Source organism: Ixodes scapularis, unplaced genomic scaffold, assembly GCF_016920785.2.
Source record: "Ixodes scapularis isolate PalLabHiFi unplaced genomic scaffold, ASM1692078v2 PGA_scaffold11__112_contigs__length_91849675, whole genome shotgun sequence".
Lineage (NCBI taxonomy): Eukaryota > Metazoa > Arthropoda > Arachnida > Ixodida > Ixodidae > Ixodes > Ixodes scapularis.
This window is the reverse complement of record NW_024609837.1, coordinates 36370741-36396059: the sequence shown is the minus strand read 5'-3', so window position 1 is coordinate 36396059 and position 25319 is coordinate 36370741. Positions and strand designations below refer to the sequence as shown.

At 45.9% G+C, this 25319-nt stretch overlaps 1 protein-coding gene across 1 annotated transcript in view; it reads left to right on the top strand.

Annotated features, from left to right (window-relative positions):
• The first annotated feature begins 2371 nt into the window (after nucleotides 1-2371).
• LOC8032685 (oxytocin receptor) overlaps nucleotides 2372-25319 on the top strand; it is a 63794-nt gene continuing 40846 nt past the window's right edge. The window contains exon 1 of the mRNA XM_029985581.3: nucleotides 2372-3338. Coding sequence (XP_029841441.2) covers nucleotides 2372-3338 — 967 coding nt within the window. The remainder of the gene's footprint in view (nucleotides 3339-25319) is intronic.

The window sequence follows — 25319 nt, the reverse complement described above, 5'->3', positions numbered from 1 at the left end:
GGCGGTTACGAAAAGTTTAAGACTAATACGTTACTTGGCGGTACAGTGTATACGGACGATCAGTTCTTACACTCGTGGAGCGAGTTATACACAGTCTGGTACGCGTTCGTGAAAAAAGAATGTAACTGATTACAGTAATCAATTACTGCATCACAAAAGTAAAGGACGATCAGTTCTTACACAGAGCAAGTTGTGTATGCAGTCTTGTACGCGTTCCTAAAAAAAAATGTAACTGATTACAGTAATCAATTACTGCATCAGAAAAGTAAAAAACGATCAGTTCTTACACGGAGCAACTTATATAGTCTTGAACGCGTTCCGGAAAAAACATGTAACTGATTACAGTAATCAATTACTGCATCACCAAAGTAAAAGACGATGACTTCTTACACGGAGCGAGTTATATACAATCTTGTACGCGTTCCTGAAAAATAGAAACGGTTACAACTACAATTACTTTATTAAAAATGTTACTGATTACAGAAATCAATTACAGCATCACAAAAGTAACTGAAAAATAACCAGAAAGTAATTGATTACTTTTCACGTCACTTTTTTGCGTTACTAGATGAGGTCAGTGCAGAACAGTCGTCTATGCCGCGCTCACTCCCGTCCGCGCTCACCGCCGACTCCTCAAGAGTAGAAAGGCGACGTCACGTGACATATTCTGGAAGACTGGTGACGTCAGCTGGCGGGGGAGAAAGAAATGGAGAGGGCGTTGGTCGACGGACGGAGGAGCGAAGGAGATGCGCTCAACGGCCTCACTTCTATCGGCAGTCGCGCTCCGTTCAGGCGCTTCCAGTGCCGCTACAGGTTTCTCTTCACCGCGGATATGTGAGCTCATTTCGAACAGAGTTCTTGGCAGCCCGGCAACCCGGCAACGCCAAGAATGGACTGAATGCCAGTGAGAGCCGGCACCAGGATTGAATTATCTCGGAAAAGTAAAGGTTTTTCTCGGCGCTCGAGATTTTGTCATGTGAAGGAGGGACTGGATAATCTGAAGCAGTGGTAAGTTTGTGTTGACTTTTAATTTGTTTTATGGTAGAAGTTTTGTTTCTTGTGGTGATTGTTGGTGAAATGGGTTTGTCTGGATTAGGATTTTTTTTTTTTTTTGGGGGGGGGGGGGGGGGGTAAGGGTGCGGTAGTAGTTTGTTTTAGTAATACGTGAATCATCCAAAATAATTTTGTTGTGGAACGGGAACAGGAGAGGGGGGGGGGGGGGGGGGGGTTAGGTGATTGCCAGGCTCCAACTCAAAGTAAGTAAATTATTGTTATGTGTAAACGACTTATTAACCCATGTTGAAAGGTAACTTTGACGAAAACGAACATAACTAAAATTTTTCGTTTTTCGTTTTGTTTTGCGCTAGGCACTAGTCTTAGCTTAAAATCGCCTCGTCAGGTGATTTTATTCGCCTTTTGTCCCCACCGCCTTGACACCTGTCTCAAAATAAAATATGTCAATCAATCAATCAACTATACATATCAATGCTGTACCTTGTCAGATCAGCACCATTCCACTAAAACTGTCGTAAAGTCAGAGTAAAAAAATACATAAAAAAAAAGCTTTTCCTGAAACGGAAATGAGTGGTAAGGCGAAGGCGAGCTGGTTAACGTTCATAATTTAAGAAAACTCTGAGACAGGGGTAACAGGAAGAACAAACACGACGAAATCTCAAAAAGAGAATTTGAGACATCGTCGTGTTTGTCCTTGTTTCCCCTCTCTCAGGGTTGTCTTAAATCATGACCTGAAACGGCTCGCACACGCACACAAAGATGACAAAAATATTTCTGCGGAACAAGGCAGTGAAATGGTTTGCGTTTGCAAACATTTTTTTATATTTTAACTGTTTTATGATATACGCGTGCTTTGGCGAAGCTATTAAACAAATATTTGATGACATGCCGGATACTTTATAACTGTTAAGAGGAACAAATGTACGAATAAAATTATGAGAGAGTTCAGGTGATCAACGCCGACCAAATGTATAAAAATATATTTTTTGCTTTGCTGAAAATGGCGAGTTTGGCCTTATTGTTAGAAGTTGAAGACCGGCCGGCCGTTTGTGCTTAAATGTTTCCTCGTCACCTGTTTCCGGTGACATGCGTTTCACATTTTATTACATAGCGCGTTATTTAAACAGGGAAATGAACTACGTGGTTCCAAGAACTGCATCATGAGACATACCATTCTTTTCTCCTGGGCAATGTTAGGTTGTTGCACTACTTGAAGCTGCTCGTATAGGGTATCTGCAACATGAGGTACACCACCTAAGACTGACCATAATATTCCAGAATATGAAAGCTGCAAGAGTACACTAATACGATCCATACTATTTCTTCAACAGAAACACGGATTATACAAGATAGAGCCATGGATGTTCCGTCCAACCAGAAGCCCGAGTTCGCTGCAAGCGTCCCCACAGTTCTCAACTTTGCCTCAACCAACCTCACCGCGTCGACAGAGACGCGGGATGAATCTTTGGCTTTGGTCGAGCTAGCCGTACTCACCCTCATCTTCGCTTTCACCGTCATGGGCAATTCAACCGTTTTGCTAGCCTTAGCCACCCGACGGTCCAAGATGACCCGAATGTACTACTTCCTTCTCCACCTGTGCGTTTCCGACCTAATCACAGCGTTCCTCACGGTCCTGCCTCAACTTGGCTGGGACGCAACGTACCGTTTCCAGGGCGGAAACCTCGCCTGCAAGGCCGTCAAGTTCGGACAGCTTTTGGGACCGTACCTGTCCTCGTACGTGCTCGTGGTGACTGCCGTGGACCGTTACCAGGCCATCTGTTTCCCCCTCTCCAACTGTTCTTGGACACCGACCAAGTCGAAACTGCTAATATGCGCGGCCTGGGTGGCTGCGTTGCTGTGCTGCGTGCCGCAGGTCTTCATTTTCAGTTACCAGGAGGTTTCCCCGGAAGTGTTTGACTGCTGGGGCACTTATGTGGAGTCGTGGGGTCTCCGGGCTTATGTTACGTGGTACGGCATGTCCGTCTTTTTCGTGCCGCTGATGGTCCTCACCTTCACGTACGTCTGCATCTGTCGATCAATATGGCGGAACCTGTACCTCAAGAGGAAGAGTTCGGACGCCGAGTCCTGGAAGGGAGAACGGGCGTACCGCTTCAGAGGCCTCGCACATAACGGCACCAAACAGGATTCCAGCTTCGTGGGACCTCGGAGTCACTCGGTGAGAGGATTGTCCAGAGCCAAGATCAAGACGGTCAAGATTACGGTGGTTGTGATCGCCCTGTACGTCGTCTGCTCGTCGCCTTTTATCTGCGTCCAAATGTGGATGTACTGGAGTCCCCATGTCGACATGGCGAATCCCTGGATAAGTGAGTGATGCACGCTTCTTTCTGTACAACAATTTGGATCTTTTATACTATACTCTTGGACGTACCTGTGAGCTCAAAAAGCACAGGGCGTGGTGACTACTGAACATCTTATTAACGCACGAGATTCAATCAATCTGAGGAAAAAGCCGATGAGAAAAACTCAGAAAGCGAGAGGTGAGCAGATAATGAGCCATACCCCGCGTCTCTTAAGATAACTACACTTTACGATTAACTCAGAACATGCATAAGTTACTTTGCTTTTATTGGATTAACCAGTGGCAAAGGTGATCGGAATCAAGCTCCAAAATTGGTGACAAAAATATATATAGCCGCCTTTCTGCAGATTAGACTGCATGGACAATGCAGCACAATACCGATCGCCCTTCCTATTAAATCCGATAAAACAAAAATCAATAGTTGGTGTTCCTAGAACACTGGGGTGTAGTATTCCCTCAAATTGCTCTATTCTTCTTTCTTTCTTTTTGTAAAGATTGCTTTAGCGAGCTGCCAAAGCATAGAGTGAAGCGATATGTGAACATGTCATTTCGAAGTGAAAGATGTTATTGATACAAACAGAAAAACAAGCCTGCCTTGTTTGTAGCCTAGAGATATTTAAAGACTATATTGGAATGAAGAATAAAAATGTGCTTCAACAGCTATTCCTTTTTTTACCCATGCATTGACGTGCTTCTATAGGAGTGTGCGAAAAGCTGAAAAAAGAAACGTGTATACAGTAACTGGCGCTCTCGTAATACCCGAACATGACGCAACATACCGATCCGTCCCCGTTCCTCTTGCGCCCGCCAGTCAAAAGGGATGGAGCTTTCTCCCGAGTCCTGCCTATTAATTTGCTTCCCTTTGCCGGCAGCCTTCCTGTATATAGCGACTCATGCCATAGGTGCACGTGGGAGAAAAAGAGAGGCGGTTACGCCGGAACCTTCCCAGATGACATCGTCTCGAAGCTGGTTGAATCGATTACCCCTATGCGGCGCCACAGGCCCCTTCCGGCCTTTTGATGGGGGAGAGGGGGAGGAAGCGATATGGAGGGGGACATACACGGTTTCCCCCCGCTCCGGAGGGAGAAAGGAGCTTCGATCGGATTTCGGGCTGTCCCGAATGGCAATGTTGTGATGGACGCTAGAAGGAGAGGTGTGGGCATTGCTTGCTTTTCTCAGGAGACGAGAGCGTGGGGACGAAAGCGTCCCCATGGCAATCTTCAGAGCCTACCTTGGGCCTAATACAATTTTTTGCTTCAAGGCGTTGTTAGTTAGTGCCAGAGTACTTTTCTGTGGCGTCTCTTGAACTTTTCTTCTTTTTTGGCTCGCCACACAATCGCCAAAGTGCCAGACTCGAGCCAAAGATGTGTCACGTATGAGCCGGAGAACCAGCAGCGAAGCCTAAACCTGGCACTTGTTTTGCAATGTTTGCCCAAGTTGCCCCATAAAAAAACGAACAACCAGAAGAGGAAGCACAACTCTGGCACTTGTGTGGCAATTCGGGGACGAATATGCTAGATGACAGCCACACTACCACCAGCGGAGCCTAACTTCGGTGCTTGTTTGGCGAATTCGGGCCATTTATACACCCAGACTCTAGCCAAGGAAGGTAAAGTTTGCCTCTGCTTTCACTTCGGGCATTTTTAAGGACACAAATTCCCCAGACAAATGGTCTAATTTTAGCTCCGAAGAACTTCTATACCCGAGAACCCGTAAATTCATGCCTCAGGTATCTTTATCACCGCGGCGCTATCTGTATCAGCCGGAAGCAGCACTACTCAATGACAAAGACCAGTTGGATTCTAAAAAAAAAATACGGTACAGGCAGAACATCTGAGACCATGCGTGTTGTGACCCCGATTACGCCTCGGACAAGTGTCTGCGAACATTGTCTGATGCGTGTTTCTTCCTCGTATACGACAGGTCCCGCCACGCAAGTCATACACAGAGTGTTTGCAGATATGTTTGAAGCGTACGTATCTAGGGAACAAACATGTGTGAGGTGTATCCGCAGATAATTCTCTGTCATCGTGTCCGCGGAGAAACTCCGCGTCTCTTGTGTGTGATGTACGAGCAGTGTGACTATGCGGTTTTATGTGGGGTGGGGAGTGATCAAATGACGATTGGGACTAGCCATATTCTGAGTTTTTTTTTTTTTTTAGTCTCTCGGGTGATGATAATAGATTTTAATCGAAACACTGAGTTGTTTCAGTACAGCCCACGATTTCGCAAAAAAGATAGGTTACGCGCCGCAATTTGTTTACGGAACCTATAGCATTACCTGTTTGAATCCTTTCGTGGGGCTTTCGGAAACGTTCCCATATCGCAGTTTTAGTAGGCAAAGGCATAGAAAGGCGTTACAGTTTATATTTTCGTTGTACCGTGGGATACAGCTTTTATAGAAGGCACATACAATCGCCTCCATGAGTCCCGAAATTTGGACACGGCTTTTATAGGTTTTACTATGGTAACAAATCGGGCCAGATGGCTGAACGTTTTGCACGATGGGGATGAGCAGCTCAGTAAAAAAACAGACGAAGGAAAGACACAACCACTGCCGGACAAAGCCGGGCTGCCCTGTCGTGCTTGTGTATTTACTTTGTCCGCTTTGTCCTGTCGTGGCTGTCTTTTCTTCGTCTCCGCTCACTGAGTTGTTTACTTCCTTCAGCTATACGATTTTCGCCGCGCCAGTATTTGAAGCCATCTCGACTCGTATAAGAGTACCTTGTTTGAATCTCCGATAATCATTCGAAAAGCAAACTTCACCTTAAGAGGAAAGCAAAAAACTAAGACCGAGATACCGAGGAATCCGCAGAAGCTGACAAGATATGCGTCTTCTCCTTTAGTATGCCTTTCAGTGCCGCTTCCATCTTCGAAGCAAACATCCAGCAGCGATATTCTCTGAAATTTAAACACCGGGCAGCTTTATTGCCTGAAATACTCATAGAAAAAGCACTGCGACAAAAGCTTGGAGGCTGCGCTCTCGAAATGATATTCTTCTCATGAGTGAGCCTTGGCGATGCTTCGTTTCACGCTGTCCTGGCAAGCGAGACCTGGTTTTCTCGTTTATTTACCATAAACAGCCATTGATACAATCTTTCAAGTATCCTAAAGGCGTGTGTACTTTTTATACCTTATTTTTTCAGTTGCTTCAGGTTGCGATTCTTGGTATACTTCTTCAAATTGGCTGAAGAGCGAAATTCAAAATTTAAAAACACAGTCGTTTCCTATTTTTCTTTTTATTATTCAGACCCACACCGACCGTCTCGCCGTTCAACACGCCCACACACAACAGTTCAAATCAGCAAAGAGGAACTAGTGCAAACAAACTCCCTCGCTGCTTACAATTCAGCAAACAGTGTAACCGGACAAGCTCAGCTACCGGTCGGCGTTGACAGCCGCTTCCGTTTGAGGTGCTTCCGAGCGTGATCCTCGCATCAGGGCAGTCCTGTGTAAACAACTCTAGGATGTGTATGTCTCTCGAACAGCCGTCAGGATGTGAAACAAGGTTTTAAACTAGAATATTGATGAAGAGGCTCCCAGACTTGTAGCGGTTCGCTTAATTTCAATGTATGTTGTCTCAAACTTCGGCCCACGAGTATCTTTCTCCTTTTGTAACTTATATTCTAAAACTATTCCCAACTGAAGCCCGCTGCTGACTTGTTTATCGTTGATGGAAACAGCACGCGAACAACGGTTGTTAAGCAGACGACCTGGTTAGCTTTGCAGATGATACTAACCGGAGACGACGGACAACCAAAGGGGACAATAAACAAACACACGCGCCTAAACATCGAGACGTGTGTGTTTGTCCCTTGTCCTCTTTATCGTCTGTCGTCTCCGGTTAGAGTCACGTGTTACGTGAACATTCCGAAGCAAAGGAAATAGTTTCAAACAGGGCTTTCTCAGCGCTTGATTTGTTTTTTAATGTTTGTAAGGGACAAATTTAAAGTATAACTTTTTAACAAGCGATGAAACTGATAAGAATTAGTTAACCAATATGTGATTAATAGAGTTTAATAATTATCATGATGATAATATTAGTGTATGTGAACGCGTTGGAACTAAATGGTTAGATATGTGTACGGGCATATTAAAACAAATGAAGGGCTTATATTGTAAGAAATAACAAGAGGAAAGAAAGGAATAACTGCAGGAATAACTGCGAACTATTCCAAGCAAGCGCAGATATCATATGTTACCCTAAAATAACTTACAATTGTTTGGTTTCATTTAATTTGGAACAATTTGAGACGAATATATGCCATAGCTCTGTTCATTGGAGTAATAAAATGGCCCTTACAATAATAAAAGCTAGCTGTTCAATAGAAAACAGTATTTGAAGTGCAGTGCAATGGAAACACGTTAAAACCTCAATTTCAATATCTGTCGAGTTTGTTTATTTTTTTTAATAACTTATTTAGCTTACTTAGGCCGCTAATATCTTTTTTATATAGAAGACAAGATAGCAGGCCGTATTCACGAAATGTTCGAACTCCATATATCGCTGATAGATTTGTTTATCAAAAAAATTCTAAACTTGCTACTCCAAGCAAGTTGGCATGAAATTTGGATTGCTGTAGCAGACGAACCATTAACACTAGCGACATAAAAATATTATCGGTGCGTAGCTAATAACATCAGAAATCTGGGGACGTGTGTTTTATGCAAGTGAAATTTACGAATAAATTTTATCTTGCTCTAAATTAATTGAAAACCTTTACGTTTTATATATTTGATTTTTTTTTTTTTTTTTTTGCAAAAAGTCAATTTTTTGTTTTGTTTATAATTTTTTTTTATAGATTGCCACTAATGCGGTAGCAACGGGGAAAACTTAATAGTTGACCTTTTATGTTGAATTATCAGGACGGTCAACAAAATATGCCCATTTTGGGAGTTTTGAAATTGTGGTTCCAATATGGTTGCTTCCACGCAATGTCAGCGCAAACCTCAATAATGTTTCAAATCAAACTCAAACTATAAAATATCGCCCCTATTTCTATTCACGACCCCCCCTCTCCCCCCCCGGGTCATGTGTGTGTGTGCGTGCGCGTGCGCGCGCGCGCGCACACACGCACACACACGCACACACACACACACACACACACACACACACACACACACACACACACACACACACACACACACACACACACACACACACACACACACACACACACACACACACACACACACACACACACACACACACACACACACACACACACACACACACACACACACACACACACACACACACACACACACACACACACACACACACACACACACACACACACACACACACACACACACACACACACACACACACACACACACACACACACACACACACACACACACACACACACACACACACACACACACACACACACACACACACACACACACACACACACACACACACACACACACACACACACACACACACACACACACACACACACACACACACACACACACACACACACACACACACACACACACACACACACACACACACACACACACACACACACACACACACACACACACACACACACACACACACACACACACACACACACACACACACACACACACACACACACACACACACACACACACACACACACACACACACACACACACACACACACACACACACACACACACACACACACACACACACACACACACACACACACACACACACACACACACACACACACACACACACACACACACACACACACACACACACACACACACACACACACACACACACACACACACACACACACACACACACACACACACACACACGAAAAATTAAAGTTTTGCCTCCCTAAATCACGATGAATTGTTTAAATTTATCGGAGATTGAACTTCAAAACGAGAAATAACGCTCTTCTGAACTCAAGTAGTGGTATATCTTGTTAGTTGTGTAACAGATTACTGATACTATGGGTTCACCCTGAGTATAACATTTCGAAGCACACAGACCAGGCTGCTTGTTGAACATTTTATATTCATAATGGGCGTTGGTGTGCTGGCTCAAGATTCCGGTCGTCTTGTAGGCTGGGCGGGCGAAGAGGGATCATCCCGTCGTTCGATGCTGACTGGCAGGTTTCCCCAGCAGGTCTACTCTCCGTGTGTCGTGATCGCCGTTATTCTTTTACGAGGTCTTCCCGTATTCGACACAACCGCACCACTCGCTTTTCGGTGCTCGACTGTCCCTCTTTTCTCTTCCCTTTCAAAAAAGAGAAGGCCTTGTTTCAGTAGAGTAGATTGTTGGGCTAGTTGGTTTTGGAATTTGGAATACATTTTAGCGCTCAAAAAACAGGGACAAAGAGGCGAGAAACAGACAGCACAGTGCGCACTGTGCTGTCTGTTTCTCGCCTCTTTGTCCCTGTTTTTTGAGCGCTAAAATGTATTCCAAAGGCCTTGTTGTTTAGCTCTTCCCTTTCCCCTGCGTTCTCTCCGGAGTTCCGATGCGCCGATGTATACGTTTAGGCTCCAAGCTGCGGTCGTTCAGCAGGAAACGGGAACCCGATCTTGCATAGACGGCCATCAGGGGAGGGCGGCTAGACCATGTCTCAAGGGCTCGGTGGCGCTGCCCTGTTGATCCGTGCGGGCACTTGTGGCCGACCGTAGAGTTTGAATACCTGCCGGGTCTACTCAGCCCAGCTGAATCATAAGAGCATCCTGACGCAGCAAAAACGAATTACTATGTAATTCGTGAGTGCGTGATTTCGTGGATACGAGTTACTGGTCCACGGGGAGATAAAGAATACCATAAATTATGTGCTGTTGGGCAGTGAGTTCAGAATTCTAGAAACGTGACCTGGGAGAGAGAGAGAGATGGGGGGGGGGGGGGGCAAATGCGTAATATTGTTGAAAAGGAGGCATTTTTTTCTTCTATTCCTGACCCGCATCGACCACCTTCGCGTTTTGTTTGTATACAGTGTATGTTGCAAGTGGTGCAGGGACTTGCAAAAAAGCGGTGATGGTTCTACTGTTGACAATATGTGCAAAAACAAAACAAAACAAAAAACCGTAGGTACAGTTTTTTGCAAACTACTTCACTTTACGAGTACTGATTATAGCTTAGATAAGCACACATACAATGAACATACCGGGTGTCTTTTTATTTTTACAAATTTGTTTAAGAAAAAAAGCCATGAAAGCTACACTTATGCGGTTTGTGCGAGTAAGTTATACGCCCAGCGGGACATTATGTGGGTGGCTAATCTTTGCGATAAGTCTGGTAATTAATTCAAATACACTAATTAACTTTTTAATTAATGAAAATAGACATTTTGTTCCAATTATAAACTTGCTGAGCGTCGTCCAAACCCCTAAAACAGTCATTTTTAGAAAGACTTTGAGCGCGTAAGAAGCGCTGTAGTGCGCTAAAGTTACCACTCGTGGAGCAGGTACAAGGCTGGGGCTAAATTAGCCACCCACATGCTGTACCCATGGGCGTATAACTCACTCGCACAAACCGCATCAGTGTAGCTTTCGTGTTTTTTGTTTTAAACAAATTTTCAAGAATAAAAAAAAGAAACGGTATATAATTATTCACAAAACGTTAAGTATCCCTCGAAATATTTCCCCGTTTTTTTTGTCGCTTAACTTACAGCGTTAACGAAATTCCGCATTTGCACTACTGAAGTTGTTGAGCACCAGATATGCACTAAAGTTGAGAAAGGTCAGTTCGCTCCAACTCCACGCTTCCGTTACCATGCTTCCAGACGTGTGAAACGCTGATGGCTTTCCGAACGGGCACGCAGTCCCACTCTTCTCTCTTGATTTTTCGGAACACAGCCACTGCTTCCTCAGTCAAGTTTCGAAGTGCCACGTTTCTCACACGTATTTCAACCTTGTCCAAGAAGTCAATGGACGTCCGGATTGCCGCATTCTCCTCTGACGGAGGTTGTGTACTGTCGCGTGATGTTTCAACAGGCCACCACCTCCATCGCATGAATTCTTGCCATATCCGGACGCAGAAAATAGCCACATCCCCTGAAGATGACACGCTCGTTGGAACTCGTAGGGTTGAAATTTATTTTTAATATTAGCAGGTGCCCCGTCGGAAACGTACAGTGCGCTGCACTATGAAAGACCCACTCGGAGCGCGTGGCCGAGCGCTCCGAGTGGGTCTTAAGGCAAACCTCCTTAACTGGAGGCCCAATTTCTGTAATGCTCGCGGTTGTTGATAGTTGTACAGCCAATCAAGAAATGTCGCGAGAAAACGCGGTGTATAACGCAACGACACAATAAATTTTCGCATCGAACAACAGGGGCGCTCGACGAGTGCGAGAATGCGTAGCGTTCGGTTCTCGTCCTCGCTAGAAACGCGGTGATTATCGGCGATTGTCTTGATGTTCTTGGTGAACGGGGCAAGTCAGAAAGTTGATAGTTGCGGTGTTGGACACTCACACAAAGCATGATCGCGAGACTCGTGTACATCGGCCGGTGTTCTCTTTAGTGCACATCGAAACTGAAGAAAAACATCGAGCGCCGATTCCGTGTGACCTCACGTATGTTCCATTGAGCTTAATAGATGTTCCGAAGTCGGAGCAGAAAAAGCATGTGGTTGTATAAAGATATTGTAACTGGCGGAAAATACATAACATCGGTTTCACACCTTGGGCGTGTTGACGACTCATTTTGAGACGTGAAGCCGACCGACGACTGCGCGTCAGATTCTTTTCTGTTCTAATTTACTTTTTTTATTTTTTTCCTTTTCATGTACATTTTTGCACAGTACATGTGTCGTGTTGACTGGGCAGCGCGCGTATCTCGTTTACACACCTGATGTATTTTTGTAAGCAACAATTAAACCTGTCTCCATCACTCGAACGCCCCAGATGTGTTTTTCTTCACAAGCGGGCAGGTGAAGCGTTCCGGAGTAGAAGCCAACGTATGAACTCTAACTGGAGCAGTGCAGCTCTACACATTCTCGACACGCTTTTGTCATCTGCTTTGAATAGCACAGAATCGCACCTTCCGAGCACTCGGATCCTCTTTGATGGGGCCGTCATTCCCGCGACGGTGGCTGAAAAACGAAACTCATCACTTTCTCATTTCGGTGAGCGTCGGAGAATCACTAGCTATTTCACGTTACTGAAAAAATCCAAATGTAGTGCACACGAGCCTTACCCGTGCAATGAACTCCCCGCGGAAGGACTACACTCTAAGAAAAAAATGGAGCAAAAAAGTAGCAACGGCGCGTCTTCCTCCCTTCTACTGACGCGCCCCCAAGCGGACACGAGAAAAGGGGAGGAACGAAACGTTTTTCTCCTTCTCCAGGCAGACGGGAGAAAGCTTTCGCCCTCCCGACTCATCTTCTTTCGGTTTCGTTTCTCGTGCAGGTCGCGCACGTTGTTTAATAAATAGCTGTTGAGTTGATTGAGCTCCAGCGGCAGCGAAGGCCACCTGTAATTCCGTCTTCTAGTCTAAACGTGCAGAACATTTCGGTTGCATTGACGTTTTTATCACTAATTTTATCAAACGAGCAAACGAAGCCGCTAGAAACAGCGAAGTTCCGGAGCAGTGCCAGCAGCGCCAGCAGCGCCACGTACACTGGGGGATGGCCGTCTCCGGATTTCGGGACTCGCGCGGCACGGAACTACAGTAGCGAAACCACGCTGAACTGTGTCGACGTTTCCGACGTTATGGAAACCGCAGGAACTGCTTCCAAGACAGGCAGGTTTTGCTGCCGGCTGCCTGGGTGCCTTCCCTGCTGAGTTCGGTTCTGTTTTCCGATGCCGAGTGCAACCGGCGTTCAACGTGGTTTTGTGTTTGTGCGTGTCAGCAACATAGCTGCAACATCGTGATGGCAGTGTTGTGGGTTGTGAACAGAAGACTGGAATTATCGCCGATGTGACCGTGTGTTCGCGTATCAGTGGTGTAACAACAAGATGAAATCGTAAACTGTTGGGCATTGATGCCGCTGGTCGGGCCGTGATCGGAGGGGGCGGGGTGGCGCAGGTTGACATTCCGCTTTATATTAAAAAGTTTAATACCACTTGAGGGATTACGTGCAATCTATCAACGTGCGGATAGTCATGTTGGAACGCTGGTCTGAGCAGTAGAGGCTCCTATCGTACAGTGGCCAATGTGACTGTCGGAATTGTCTCGTCCCCGAGAGCGATTGCGCTCTGGGGCAAGGACTGAACAGTACGAAATCGTGACGGAAAGTACGTATATTTACAGCGTGGAATTTCGGCATTAAAAAAACAATAGTAAGTAAAATCGAAAAAAAAAAAAGCTACCCTTTATTTTGCTGTTTAAATATACTACGGTTCCTGGAGGAACTGCCCTCCAAGTGGCGCGCTGGGATGAGCGCTAGAAGTTTTCGGGCTCGCCACGGCGTAGCTCCGTACCTGCCGTAAGTCGCGGCTTTGACTGCATTCAAGTTGATCGAAAAGCGATTTCTCAGCCCGGGAAGCATCACTTCCAGCTGAGTGAATATCCGCTCTACAGAGATTAATTCAAGACGGCAATTGCAGCTTTGCGCGAACAGCACAAATAGAAAAACAAATAGAAATACAGGCTACGACGTGCCGTGTGGGGAAACAAACTCATGGCTTCGAACCGCATTGGAGCGGCTTGATTTATTGGCTTTCAAGTAATTACGGCATGATCGAGCGTTTACTTTTTAATAAGAGATTCATCCCCTGAGCCATTTAAAATACTCTCAGAGGTACGACATTGCGGGGAAAAAATCAACATGCTGGCAATATTTTTTTAATTGCTTAGGGAGTCACCGAAAAGTTCCGTACGTTCAAAACGACCAGTATAAAAGGCGGAAACTCTGAGCACGGGTGTAGTGTTCGGGATAGTGTGGTGTTCCATTGTATTGATATTTGTGTGCGCCGTGTATGTGCTCAATGTCTGATCACCTGATGCTTGTAATAAGCGTAATGTGTGTGTAGTAGAGGATCTCAAGCGGAGTAGTTGCCCGAGAGGCCTGAGAGAAGCAAATTATTTTTTTGTAGAACATGAATTGGGCGGTACCTAGCGCCACCTAGCCTAGCTACTTGCAATTGCTCTGCTTGACCCCGCCATCTGGTGGCTAGCGATTTAACCTTCTTTCACGCTACGCGATAGACAGCGGCTTCGAGTTTGTTCTTTCGAGAGCGGCGTTTGCTTTCGCGGATTGAGTTTGCCCTTCTCCGTGATGTGCGGTTGACGAAGGAATTGTGACTCGAGGAACACCAAAGGTAAGACGCAAAGTGCGCAAAGTAACTGGGTATCGGTTGTCTCTGTTTAACATCGCAGTGCTGTCGACGAGAAGACTGAGTAACTGCTTTCGAAACGCAAGTTTCTGTACCTGTGGGGGGAATCTGGCTTCGGAAATAAACACAGTTTGCGGGGAGCTCGTGTTACGCTTTTATTTGCTGCTGCTCTCGTCCCGTACAAGAGACGTAGCGTCCTCGTCAAGCCTTATTGGGCTCGATTTGCTCGATTTGGGGCCGCCATATTGAGATGCAAGCGACGGAGGAACTTTGCTCCCCTGCTTCAGGGACGAAAGTTTCTCCCTTTCTAAAGGAACATAGGTTACAAGACCGTTCCTCCCCTAAGGGAGGACTATCCATACCCTTTTTTCTAAGAGTGTACGGGGGCAATTTTTGCAGCCGCTCACGCAGCGAAGCCCCATCACGGCAACGCGCGACACCACACACTTTTGTTTCGTCGCCCAAGTGCCTCCCAACTAAAAAAAAAAAAAATTGTTGACGCGTAACATTTTTATGACTAAAATTCCAAACGAAAGACGTCACGCCCTCTCTATGTCTTCTAACCTTCGCGAGTGAGATGAAGTGTGGTCGCGTGTCCCCTTCGAAGCACTGATTGGTTCCCTTTCACTCCGACCGCAGCCAACGCTATAATCCAGAAGGGCCAATTAAACAGCGCCAAAAGTGCGCCGCCACAACCCCCGTCGTTTTTGTTCGTTTGCTATCCGCTGCTCAACCAATCGCGCACAGAGAATGCCCAATGATCCTCCGTTTTTGGTACATGCATGATTATCGGCTCTACAGGATGACAGTGTCGGCTCAGTTCGGGCTTAGAGGGATGCTGAACCAAACATTTTAGTGTCCATAATAAGAGGCGCGATCTTTCCAGGAGACAGTAGCCACCGATGTGCGCGAGCGCACGGAAAGAAATGGACGCCATAGTCCCCCACTTGCGCTTAAGATGACAGTGAAATGTACGGGCTCCGGGCAAAACCAGAATAAAGACAGGATTTTCATCTCTACAAGTGAACGCGACGTGTTAGTTACGCCAATTAATCGGCTATCTTTTATCACCAGACCCCACTGCGGAGATAAGAAGCCTGTTTTTATACTCGTCTGCCCCGTAGCCCACATATTTTACTGTCATCTTAAGTGTGAATGGGGGACTATGACGTCAATTTTCATTGCGTGGGCTCGTGCACACCGGCGGCTGCTGGCTCTTGGAAAGATCGTGCTCCAGTTATTATGGGCAGTGAAATGTTTGGTTCAGCATCCCTTTAAAGTGAAATGGAGCTTTGGACCGTATACCTTCGCCGTTTACCGAGTGTCCGCCATTAAGGCCACGGTCCCACTGAATGTGGCTGTTTAGGTAATTTTTGGCAGGTCATTACTCATCTCTTTTTAAATACTGTTTTGTGGGATTGATGTCATTCGAAAGGCAATGCAATCCTCCTCCATTTTATATTATGTATGTGTTGATTTTTGCTGTACATGCGCATTTGTGGCGTTGCGAATATTATGGCGCGGACCCTCACTTGCTCCGCTAGTTCATGTTTTATGAACGATCCATTAAATATAGCACGGTTCCAATATAGCAGTTTTGTTAAGATGATGTCGGAGCAGAATGTAACGATACACTTTTTTGGTATTTCCACTACTTTGTTTTTTTGATCCCTCCAAATATTGCCCTAAAATTGACATTTTACAGCACAAATATGTTTTTAATGACAAGTGCTAGGGTAATGAAATTAGCTGCAGATGTAGTGCTTATAATTGGTAATATGCAGAAAAAAATTTAATGTTGTGTAAAATTTTTTTGTTTAGATATTTTATATCAAACGTAGCGCTTTTTTGTGCTTCGAGTCATGGTACTTCAAATGCCGCTGAGGAAATAATTATACTATGATAAAATTGTTTATAACATTCAGAGCTACAATGGTTGCCCAAGAGGTGGACGATGGCTTTTTTTGATTTTCAAAGTCATAACGCTCCAGGAGCTCTTCAAACTTACCTGATTTTGACGCATATCTTTTTGGACGTCAAACAGATTTATTGGCATCTAATAACATTTATTGGTTGAAATAGACATACATTGCGATGTATTACATTTTCACAATGATTTTGCTTTGGTTTCTTATTAGGTGTAGAGCTTAGCTAATTCTAAAAACAATTAAAAACTTTTTGGGTGTTTTGTTGCGCTACCTGGCGGATGGCAGAAAAACTGCTGATTTCTAATGTTCACAAAAATTTCCGAGGGCGGCGTTGGCGTTTGTATCATCATCAATCTCCGTGTCTTTTTACCTTCACATTTAAAAAACATATTGAAAGATTTACTATCGATAAATGAATGGTTCAAGTACTGGTCAGGTTAATAAATCTAAGACGAATAATTACACAAGCGTAGCGTGATACAATGTGTTCATTATTCGATATGGTTGGAATCAATAAACAATAAAGACAAAGAGGAAAAGAATACACCCGAGTTCACTTCATGCCTATACTCCGTTTCACGTTATGTTGTACCGCAGAGAAGGCTAGAAGCGCGTGCTTATAGCGTTGGGAGCTGCTTTTAACGCACGAGAGCTTGTGCCGCTGAGATGTGCCCTAGAGCAAGGAGCTCGCGCTTGTAGCTTTTCCTACGGTACATCATAAGGTGAAACAGAGTATAGAGTCAATAAATTAGCTTTAACGTATCGGCGCTACGTTCCCAAAAATTGTTTTGGGCGCCGCTATTTTGGGTCTTGTTCAGAGCAAACGCAAACTGCCGATCGTCGTGATCCAAAAGTGCGACTTCGTCAGCATTAGATGCGGTGCTAGGAAGCTGATGCACTATTGCAATGCTCTGTCGCGGGTTGTTTAAACATTTGTGGGGGACGGAAAAGCATTTTCTGAGATTTTAGATAAAGCTCCAGATAACTGGCACCCATGATTTTAAGCCACAATATGGCCAAGTGTCGTTACTCTGAACCGTAGAAAATTTACTGGCACAAGCGGGAACAATGAGGAAGAGGCAGGTGTCAAAAGGTAGTGGCTTGTGGAATCCACGGGGCTTACCTCATGGCCCCTATAGGTACTACAAGCCTCTTGAACAAGAGCATGAATAGAGTCATTAAATAAGCTACACTTCAGAGTAGCGACACTTGGCCATATTGTGGCTTAAAATCATGGTTGCCAGTTATTTGAAGCTTTATCTGAAATCAAAAGAAACGCTTTTCCGTCCTCCACTTTAAACAGTTTGCGACAAAGCAAAGCAACATTACATAAGCTTCCTAACACCGAATCTAATGCTGAGGATGCCGCACTTTTGAATCATGACGATCAGCAGTTGCGCCTGCTCTGCACAAGCACCAAAATGGCGGCGTTCACAACACTGTCGGGGAAGAGAGTGCCGATACTCTAAGCGCAGCTTATTTATTGGCTCTAGTTCGCGCGAAACTCCTTTTCCCTGACTGAAACTGAAAGTAAATATGAATAATACTCCATTATTATAGCTTATTTTCTGTTGTAAGATAACGTAACATAACGAGAGGAGGCAGCTGCCGGGTAGGAGAAACGTGGGTTTTATGTGCGCCCGTTCTAACCGTCTCAAAAGAGAGAACGCGCAAGCTTGCGCTGGTTTAAAAAAAAAAAAAAGGCATCCAAAGGAAAGAGGCGGCACGCTGTGTTCTTTGTTATTAAGCGTCTAATTGCAAATTGTTGTGCGTATGTTTATACAGCCGGAAGTTAGTCTGCCTTAGTGGGCGTCTGGTGTCTTAGCTGTAGATGAGCAATTTAGCCAGTGCGGTACAAGCGCAAATCTGGGGTCTTTAACGTGCACCACGCAGTAGTGATACACGACCGCACGCCGGTACGATGCTCTTCCAGATCGAAGCGGGCAGGGGCGGGGTGGGTTCTGCAGCGCGAGCTTTCATTCCACGTGCTCCAAGCTGGTGTGCGCTAGACCATGCACTCGGCCACCGACCCCCCCCCCCCCCCCCCCCTTTGTGCGTCTAATTTATATACAGATATAAGTATTTGAAGATCGACGACGGACGTCGATCGTCTCGAAGTAATGTAACGTAATAACATTATATAAATATTAAACTTGCTGAAGGACTGAACGACACAATTTTTCAATTCTTGGATTGTAATATGGCGGTAGCCTATTGTACCTACTGTTGATGAAGAGCAATATGAAGTGACGAGGTAATGATTAAATGATGAGGCTCTGTAAGGACGACGACATTAGTGGGTGTCGAACCACAACGTACAGTGCCAGACTTGTTTCAAGTACCCAAAGACTCTCCTCACCCGCAACAGAATACGGTATAGAATCACTGAGGATGCTGCTTTACAGCTGTACGTGAAACAGGAAAACTGCACTGTGCAGATGTGCGGCTTATTCGTTAATATGAGGGACGGATTTCTAGCAGCATTCCCTGATTGACTACTTGGAACAAATGGCCTCGTTGACGTAAAGTGTCCCCGTTTCAAAAGATTCTTGATGCATACTTAAACCGCAAAGGAGTATGAGGCGAAAAATAAGAAAAAGGAGCCTGGTGTAAAAGGTCCAAATCACCACCACGGCTTCTACTATCAAATACAAGGGCAGTTACACAATATACAAAGAGAGTTTTGTGATTTAGCTATATTTACACTCAAGGGCATTGATATCCAACGTATTCAGAGGGATGACACCTTCTTGTCAACCAATATAGAACCTTTTCCCCTCAAGTTTTACATGGGAGGCCCGACTTCCGCTGAAATTCCTCACGTAGACGAGTTGTCCGACCGAATAAACTGCCATTACTCCCGATCTGGGAATCTCTCGATCTTCGTTCGTAGGCCATAGTATCATGAGATCGAGTGGTGTGGCTCTTCGTCCGCCGAGTATTGCTTCGGCGGGTGTTTTTACCGTGTAAGATGAGACCGTCGGCGTGCTGCTAGAACAAGAACCTGGCGATTCTTCACTGAACTGCTTCTTCCGTAAGCTTCAAAAGGGCTTTTTTTCGTTTCGCACACCATCTGTTCTGCTTGCCATTTAGTTGCAGGATGCTATGGTGCACTATTGTGATGCCGGATGCCGTTTTTTTTTTTTTTTCTTCAAAAACTTGTTTATTTTATTTGAAGCAAGATTTGGCGCGTTTTCAGAGAAAAGTATATTCCGTAGGGCAAAAGTAGGTAAAAGAGACCGTAGAACGTCAATGACGTGTTTGGACGTCGTGGCAGGCATCGTGTAAACTTCCAGCCACTTAGAGTACGCAGCGACCATGACTCTGCAGATGTGGATACGTTTCGCCACCCACCAACTGAATAGTGGATCGTTTTCAGTTACTGTTCATGATGGCGTTGGACTAGGGGAAGACTTCGAGTCTTTCCAGAAAGTTAGCCCAGGTGCCAGGACTTTTGTCGAAAGCGGTAAGTGTTCGAAACGTTGACAAAGTCGGTAGCCACGTGTTGTGCCTGACAGTGGACACTTACCATTCGCTGAGAAGAAACTTGCTTGTTCGTCTGCCACGAGTCGTCCGATATCAGGTCATCACCGCAACACCATCTCCCGACGAAACTGGTCTTCAATGTCCGTATGTCCATAGTTAGCAATCACGTGAACTTATAAATTCCCGAACGCTCATAACTTGCCGTCGCTAAACGCCGTTCATTCATAGTGTCTTCATTGCAAATAAACGTCTTCCTATTTCTTCTGATAGTTTTCATCATATTCCTCCTAAGCTGTACTTAAAACATCATGTGTGTCGGTACTTCCGAAAATATTGCAACGGTGTTTGTTTTCTGGGAACTATAATACCTTTACAACATCTTCCGGACCCCGTGAAACACAATATTTCGTCACGTTATTTTAGTCGTCAATAAAATGGTGAGGTAAGTATCGTAAATCGCGAAGCAGTTTACTAGACGTCCGCTTCCACTGGTGTCTTGGAAGGTTGAGTCTACTGAGAGTGCATTCCTACAGAAGAAATTTTCATTGATAGAATATTGACACGTCAATCAACATTTGATTCCTTCTTGGTAAGATTTATTGCGAAAGCCCGTTACAACGGCGGAACCGCATCTCCCTATATCAGTGAACAATTTATACCCAGCCTGACATTCTCGCATACATTCGTTTGCTGGGCCACGCTACTTGAGCTAGCTGAGCACAGCTGGCAGCGGCACGAAGAAGCCCACGAGGGGAACGTGATGGTGCTCGAGCCATCCCACTGTGAACCAATGTTTCGGCCACCCCACGGGTGCGTGTCGCCATCTATTGGTTGAACTAACGCCTTGTTCAAGATGGCTGCCGTGGGACCGCAGCCTTAAGGTGCACACGCTCGCCTTGGTTCAATTTGCCCCCTCTCTGAAACCTAGGCTCCCTAATTTAACGGTGCGAAAACAGCGAACCCACCCTCGTACCCCGTAAAAACGCAGGGTGTGTCGACCGTGCCTCGCGGCGCAGGTGCCGTGTCAGTCGTTGTCGCGCCCTCGGGGCTTGGGCACTCTTCAAGACCTCAATCAAGCCGATGGCCCGGTACGCGCTCAATCATAATGACGGGGAGGAACTCCTTTGGCCCCTGAGCCTCGACCATTACGAACATTGCATGTCGAGTGGAGGCCGTCCAGGAACTCGTACAGAGCTTCCAGCAGTCGTAACCTGGAACGTGAGTGCCGAGGTGCGGTCCCCCTGTTCTTGTTTTACACCCGCAGAGACATTTGAGGCGCATATAGGGCTGCTGATGGAGTGGTACTTACGTTCAAGCATCCGACGTGACGCCCACGTGTGATGGGACCCTCATCTGGTAGTTTACTCAGGGTTTCCGGGATATTCACTGGGCGACACATTGTCACGAATAAAATTATCGGAGATGAATGTGAAACAGAAAATAAGCATGTGCTGAATTTAATCTTTCTCTACAAACATAAAGAGAAAGGTATACCTGCATGCTACGTCCGAGACGGGAGGGCGACTTCTGCTAAAGCAGCGCGTTATCGCAGGCTCTTATAGACATTTTGCCTTCAGGAATTTTCTGAGTCGTAACACACAATGACAGCCGAGAATGAGCTGGGACTTTCCTGAAGAACATTTAGTTGATGTAAGAAAAGAACCAGGCCGAGCGGGGTTCGAACCACGTTCCTCCGTGCGGCAGCCGCGTGTTGTTGCCAACTCCAGAGCGCTTTTCTATATTTGAGTGCGCCTAATCAAAACAGTCTCACATATGTACGTTGCTAAGACCGGCAGTTTTGTTCAAGTGGAATGCAGGTGGCTAAAAACTGTGAAAGCTCGCCGTCGGCACGTGCCTCAGCGGCGGCGGACTCACCTATGAGTAGGGTAGCTTCATCTGGGCATTGCTAAGTTGGCATCGGATAATTTTGTTCTTGACGGTTTTGTTTCTTTTGTTTCTTGGCGCGAACAGGCGCGTCTCCCAGCACGAGCTATTGGAATCGGCATTGCTATGGCGGCATTATTTTTACCGGCTTATTTTTGCATTTTTCTCCAGAGCGCGTGCTGTCGGCATCAGGTACTACAAAGGTTGTCATCACCCTAAGCAAAGCGCACATGAAGGCACCCTAGCTGTGGCCAACGTTAGCTATGACCGCCAGTGAATGCTAGCTGTAGGGTACTTGCACGAGACAATGATGCAAAGTTACTTCCGGATCTAAATTTTCAACAGGATTCATGTCGGTGACTTTGGTCTGCTTTTGTTCGAAATCTTTTTATGCGCCGAGGCAGTGCTTTCCAGATCACTCGAGTTCTTTCACGTCGTGATCGACTGCGCCAGCAAGGGTAGTCGCGAAGATAAACTAAAATCGGTTGGTGATCGATTCTGACACATATCTCTACTTTTATTTTGACTTGATACGCGCTGGCGCTCGTAAATTGAGATTGTCGACGCGAAACATTGCCGCGACAGACGCCGCGGGGCGACTTCGAAGAGTGGTGAAACGATGCAAACTTTGTTTTAAGCGTCCCAAATACGATTCGTCTCGTACTACTTGGATCCTGCCGTCGAGGGATTCATCTGTTTGCTTTTACCCAGAGACAACGCTTTATAAAAAATCGACTACGTGCAAACGCATAGGGAAAATAGCATAAAGCGCCATAGATATGCCGTCACGAACACCCTAGTCAGGATGAACATTTCAGGAAAGATGGCGTTCGCGTCTAACTAGTAATAATTCTTAATCTTTTTACAATCGGGTATACATTGCGTCCGCAGGTATGTGAAGGCGCAATGTATGCTCGTAGACAAGGAAGCCCGGGACTCAATTCAATTCAGTTTCTTGATCTCATAGTTGTGGAGAGGGATACAGGAAAAAAGTTACATCTTGACTAGCCCCTGCATCGGGGCAACTCTATGCGGCAAACACGATGCATTCGCCTGCAATAACATAGAATCACGCGCTTGAACTTTGAACATATTTCCTTCGTCAAAGCGTGCAATCGTTTCCGGGTTATCCAACTCCCGGGGATACCTTCAAATTCATATTTGCGTAACCCTTCAACAAAACGAGGCTCAATCAATATTAATTTTTTTTTGTTAGTTTAACGGTTTGAGCGTTAAGCTGGTCAAGCTGTACCAAAAAAAAATAGCGTGCACGTTTTTCTTATTTTAGTTACTGCCAACAACAACAAAAGAAGTCCCATTCTTTTATTGCAAAAACCGACATACCGGTTACTTTGGACCCCCAAAAGGAAAGTATATCTGTTTTTCAAGGTAAGTTTTTATCTGATACTAGTGTGTCGTTCGATATTCTTTTTTATCTTTTTTGGTTTTTTGTTTTTCCATTTCAAGAACACTATACGATTCCATTGACTTCAACTGTTCTGGGGTAATTCTATTTGTTCGTTGAAAGAGGAACTTAGCGGTTTCAATAGGGAAGAGCGGTAGTATACGGCTTTCGAAATTCGGGATCCCATTTCCCCTCTCGGATTTCCGGATCCGACCTTTTGCTTCTGTTAGATTTTTTTGTTTTTCTTTTTTGCTTTAGGGTTTGGAACCCAAAACTATACACATGCGTGGCTTTTTTTTTTTAATCATAAACACAACGAAACAGCGTGACACGACCCCTTATCTGAAACATCGCAGAAGCGTGGCTTGTTTAAATGTTTTGCAGCGTTTTTTTAATGGGAAATATGATCACACATAATTGTAATTTCTTAAGACAACGCCTCAGGTGCTCACCGACCGAGTCCGCAGGTACCCCGGTGCCGTCGATCTCACTGCTGCAACCAGCTGTTAATTTTTCGGGCAGCCCACTGAGACGAAGACTGAAGATGGTATGACTGCGTTTTTTGCAATTTGGCAGCAGAAAGAACAAGAGCGTTGAGCTACTAGGTGCAGCCGCTTTTATCGGTTCAATCATCGCAGCAAGCTTCGCTGACGCAGCAAGTTGACGGCGACGCCCTCTCTAGCGTCGGTAAGCGAGACCGACAAAACAACAACATAACAGGGGCTCTAAACTCGTCAAACACAAAGTTGGGGCCGAAGTTGACGGAGCGCACCGATTGGACGATCGCGACAATGACTTAGCGCTTTTGTCGCCGACGTCCAATTGGCGCGCTCCACGAACTTTCGGCTCCAACTTTGTGTTTGACGAGTTTAGTGCCCCAGGGGCCCTAAACTCGTCAAACACAAAGTTGGAGCCGAAAGTTCGCAGAGCGCGCTGATTGGACGTTCGCGAAAAAAGCGCGAAGTCATCGTCGTGATAGACCAATCGGTGCGCTCCGTAAACTTCGGCCCCAACTTTGTGTTTGACGAGTTTAGGGGCCCAGGGGTGTTAAACTCGTCGAACACAAAGTTTGGGCCGAAGTTCACGGAACGCACCTATTGGACGATCCCGACGATGACTTGGCGCTTTTTTCGGTGGCGTCCAATCGGCGCGCTCCGCTAACTTTGGGCACCAACTTTGTGCTCGACGAGTTTAGGGCCCCAGGTGGACTGTTTTGGGAAACTTGGGCCAGTAATACTTCTCCCGAATACGGGCCAGTGTCCAGCTGTAACCAAGGTGTCCGGACGTCGAGTTCGTCGTGGCAGGCTTGGAGGATCTCCTCTCGAAGTCGCTCAGGATTACGAGTAGCCACGGCAAGTTGTCCCCGGCGTTCTGTTTACAGAGTACACCTTGCCAAATGGCGAAGTTCGGCAGGGATCGTGAGAAGAAACTGGAACGGCACTGCCGCGCCCTTCCAGGTGCTCGATTAGTGTGCGTAGCTCAGGATCGTCTCGTTGACGTCGTGCCATGTCGTCGGTGTTCACTGCGCCAAGAAAGCGCTCGTCGTCATCGACGTCATAGATGCCAGAAGTTGCTTCGACAGGGACTCTGGACAAGCAGTCGGCGTCTTTGTGCGTACAGCCAGACTTGTAGACCACAGTCATGTCAAACTCTTGTGGTCGTGGGCTCCATCGAGCGGGGCACCTTGAAGTTCCTTGACGTTCGCAAGCCAGCAGACCAAGTGGCGGTCTGTGACTACGCGGAACGGCCTCCCGTACAAGTACAGCCGAAGCTTCGTGATCGCCCAAACAACCGCAGGAGATTCTTTTTCAGTTGTGGATTAATTTCTCTCCGCCTTGGACAGTGTCCAACGTGCGTATAGGCGATGACTCGCTCCGTGCCTTCTTGCACTTGAACCAGTACCGCGCCGAGCCCTGCCTTACTATACTCCGCGACAACTTTTCTTGGCAATGCAGTGGAACGTACGGGCCCGCGTCCCCTCTCCCATTTTGAGTGTACGCAGGCTCTCCTCCTCCCCCATTTCCGGGGAGAGG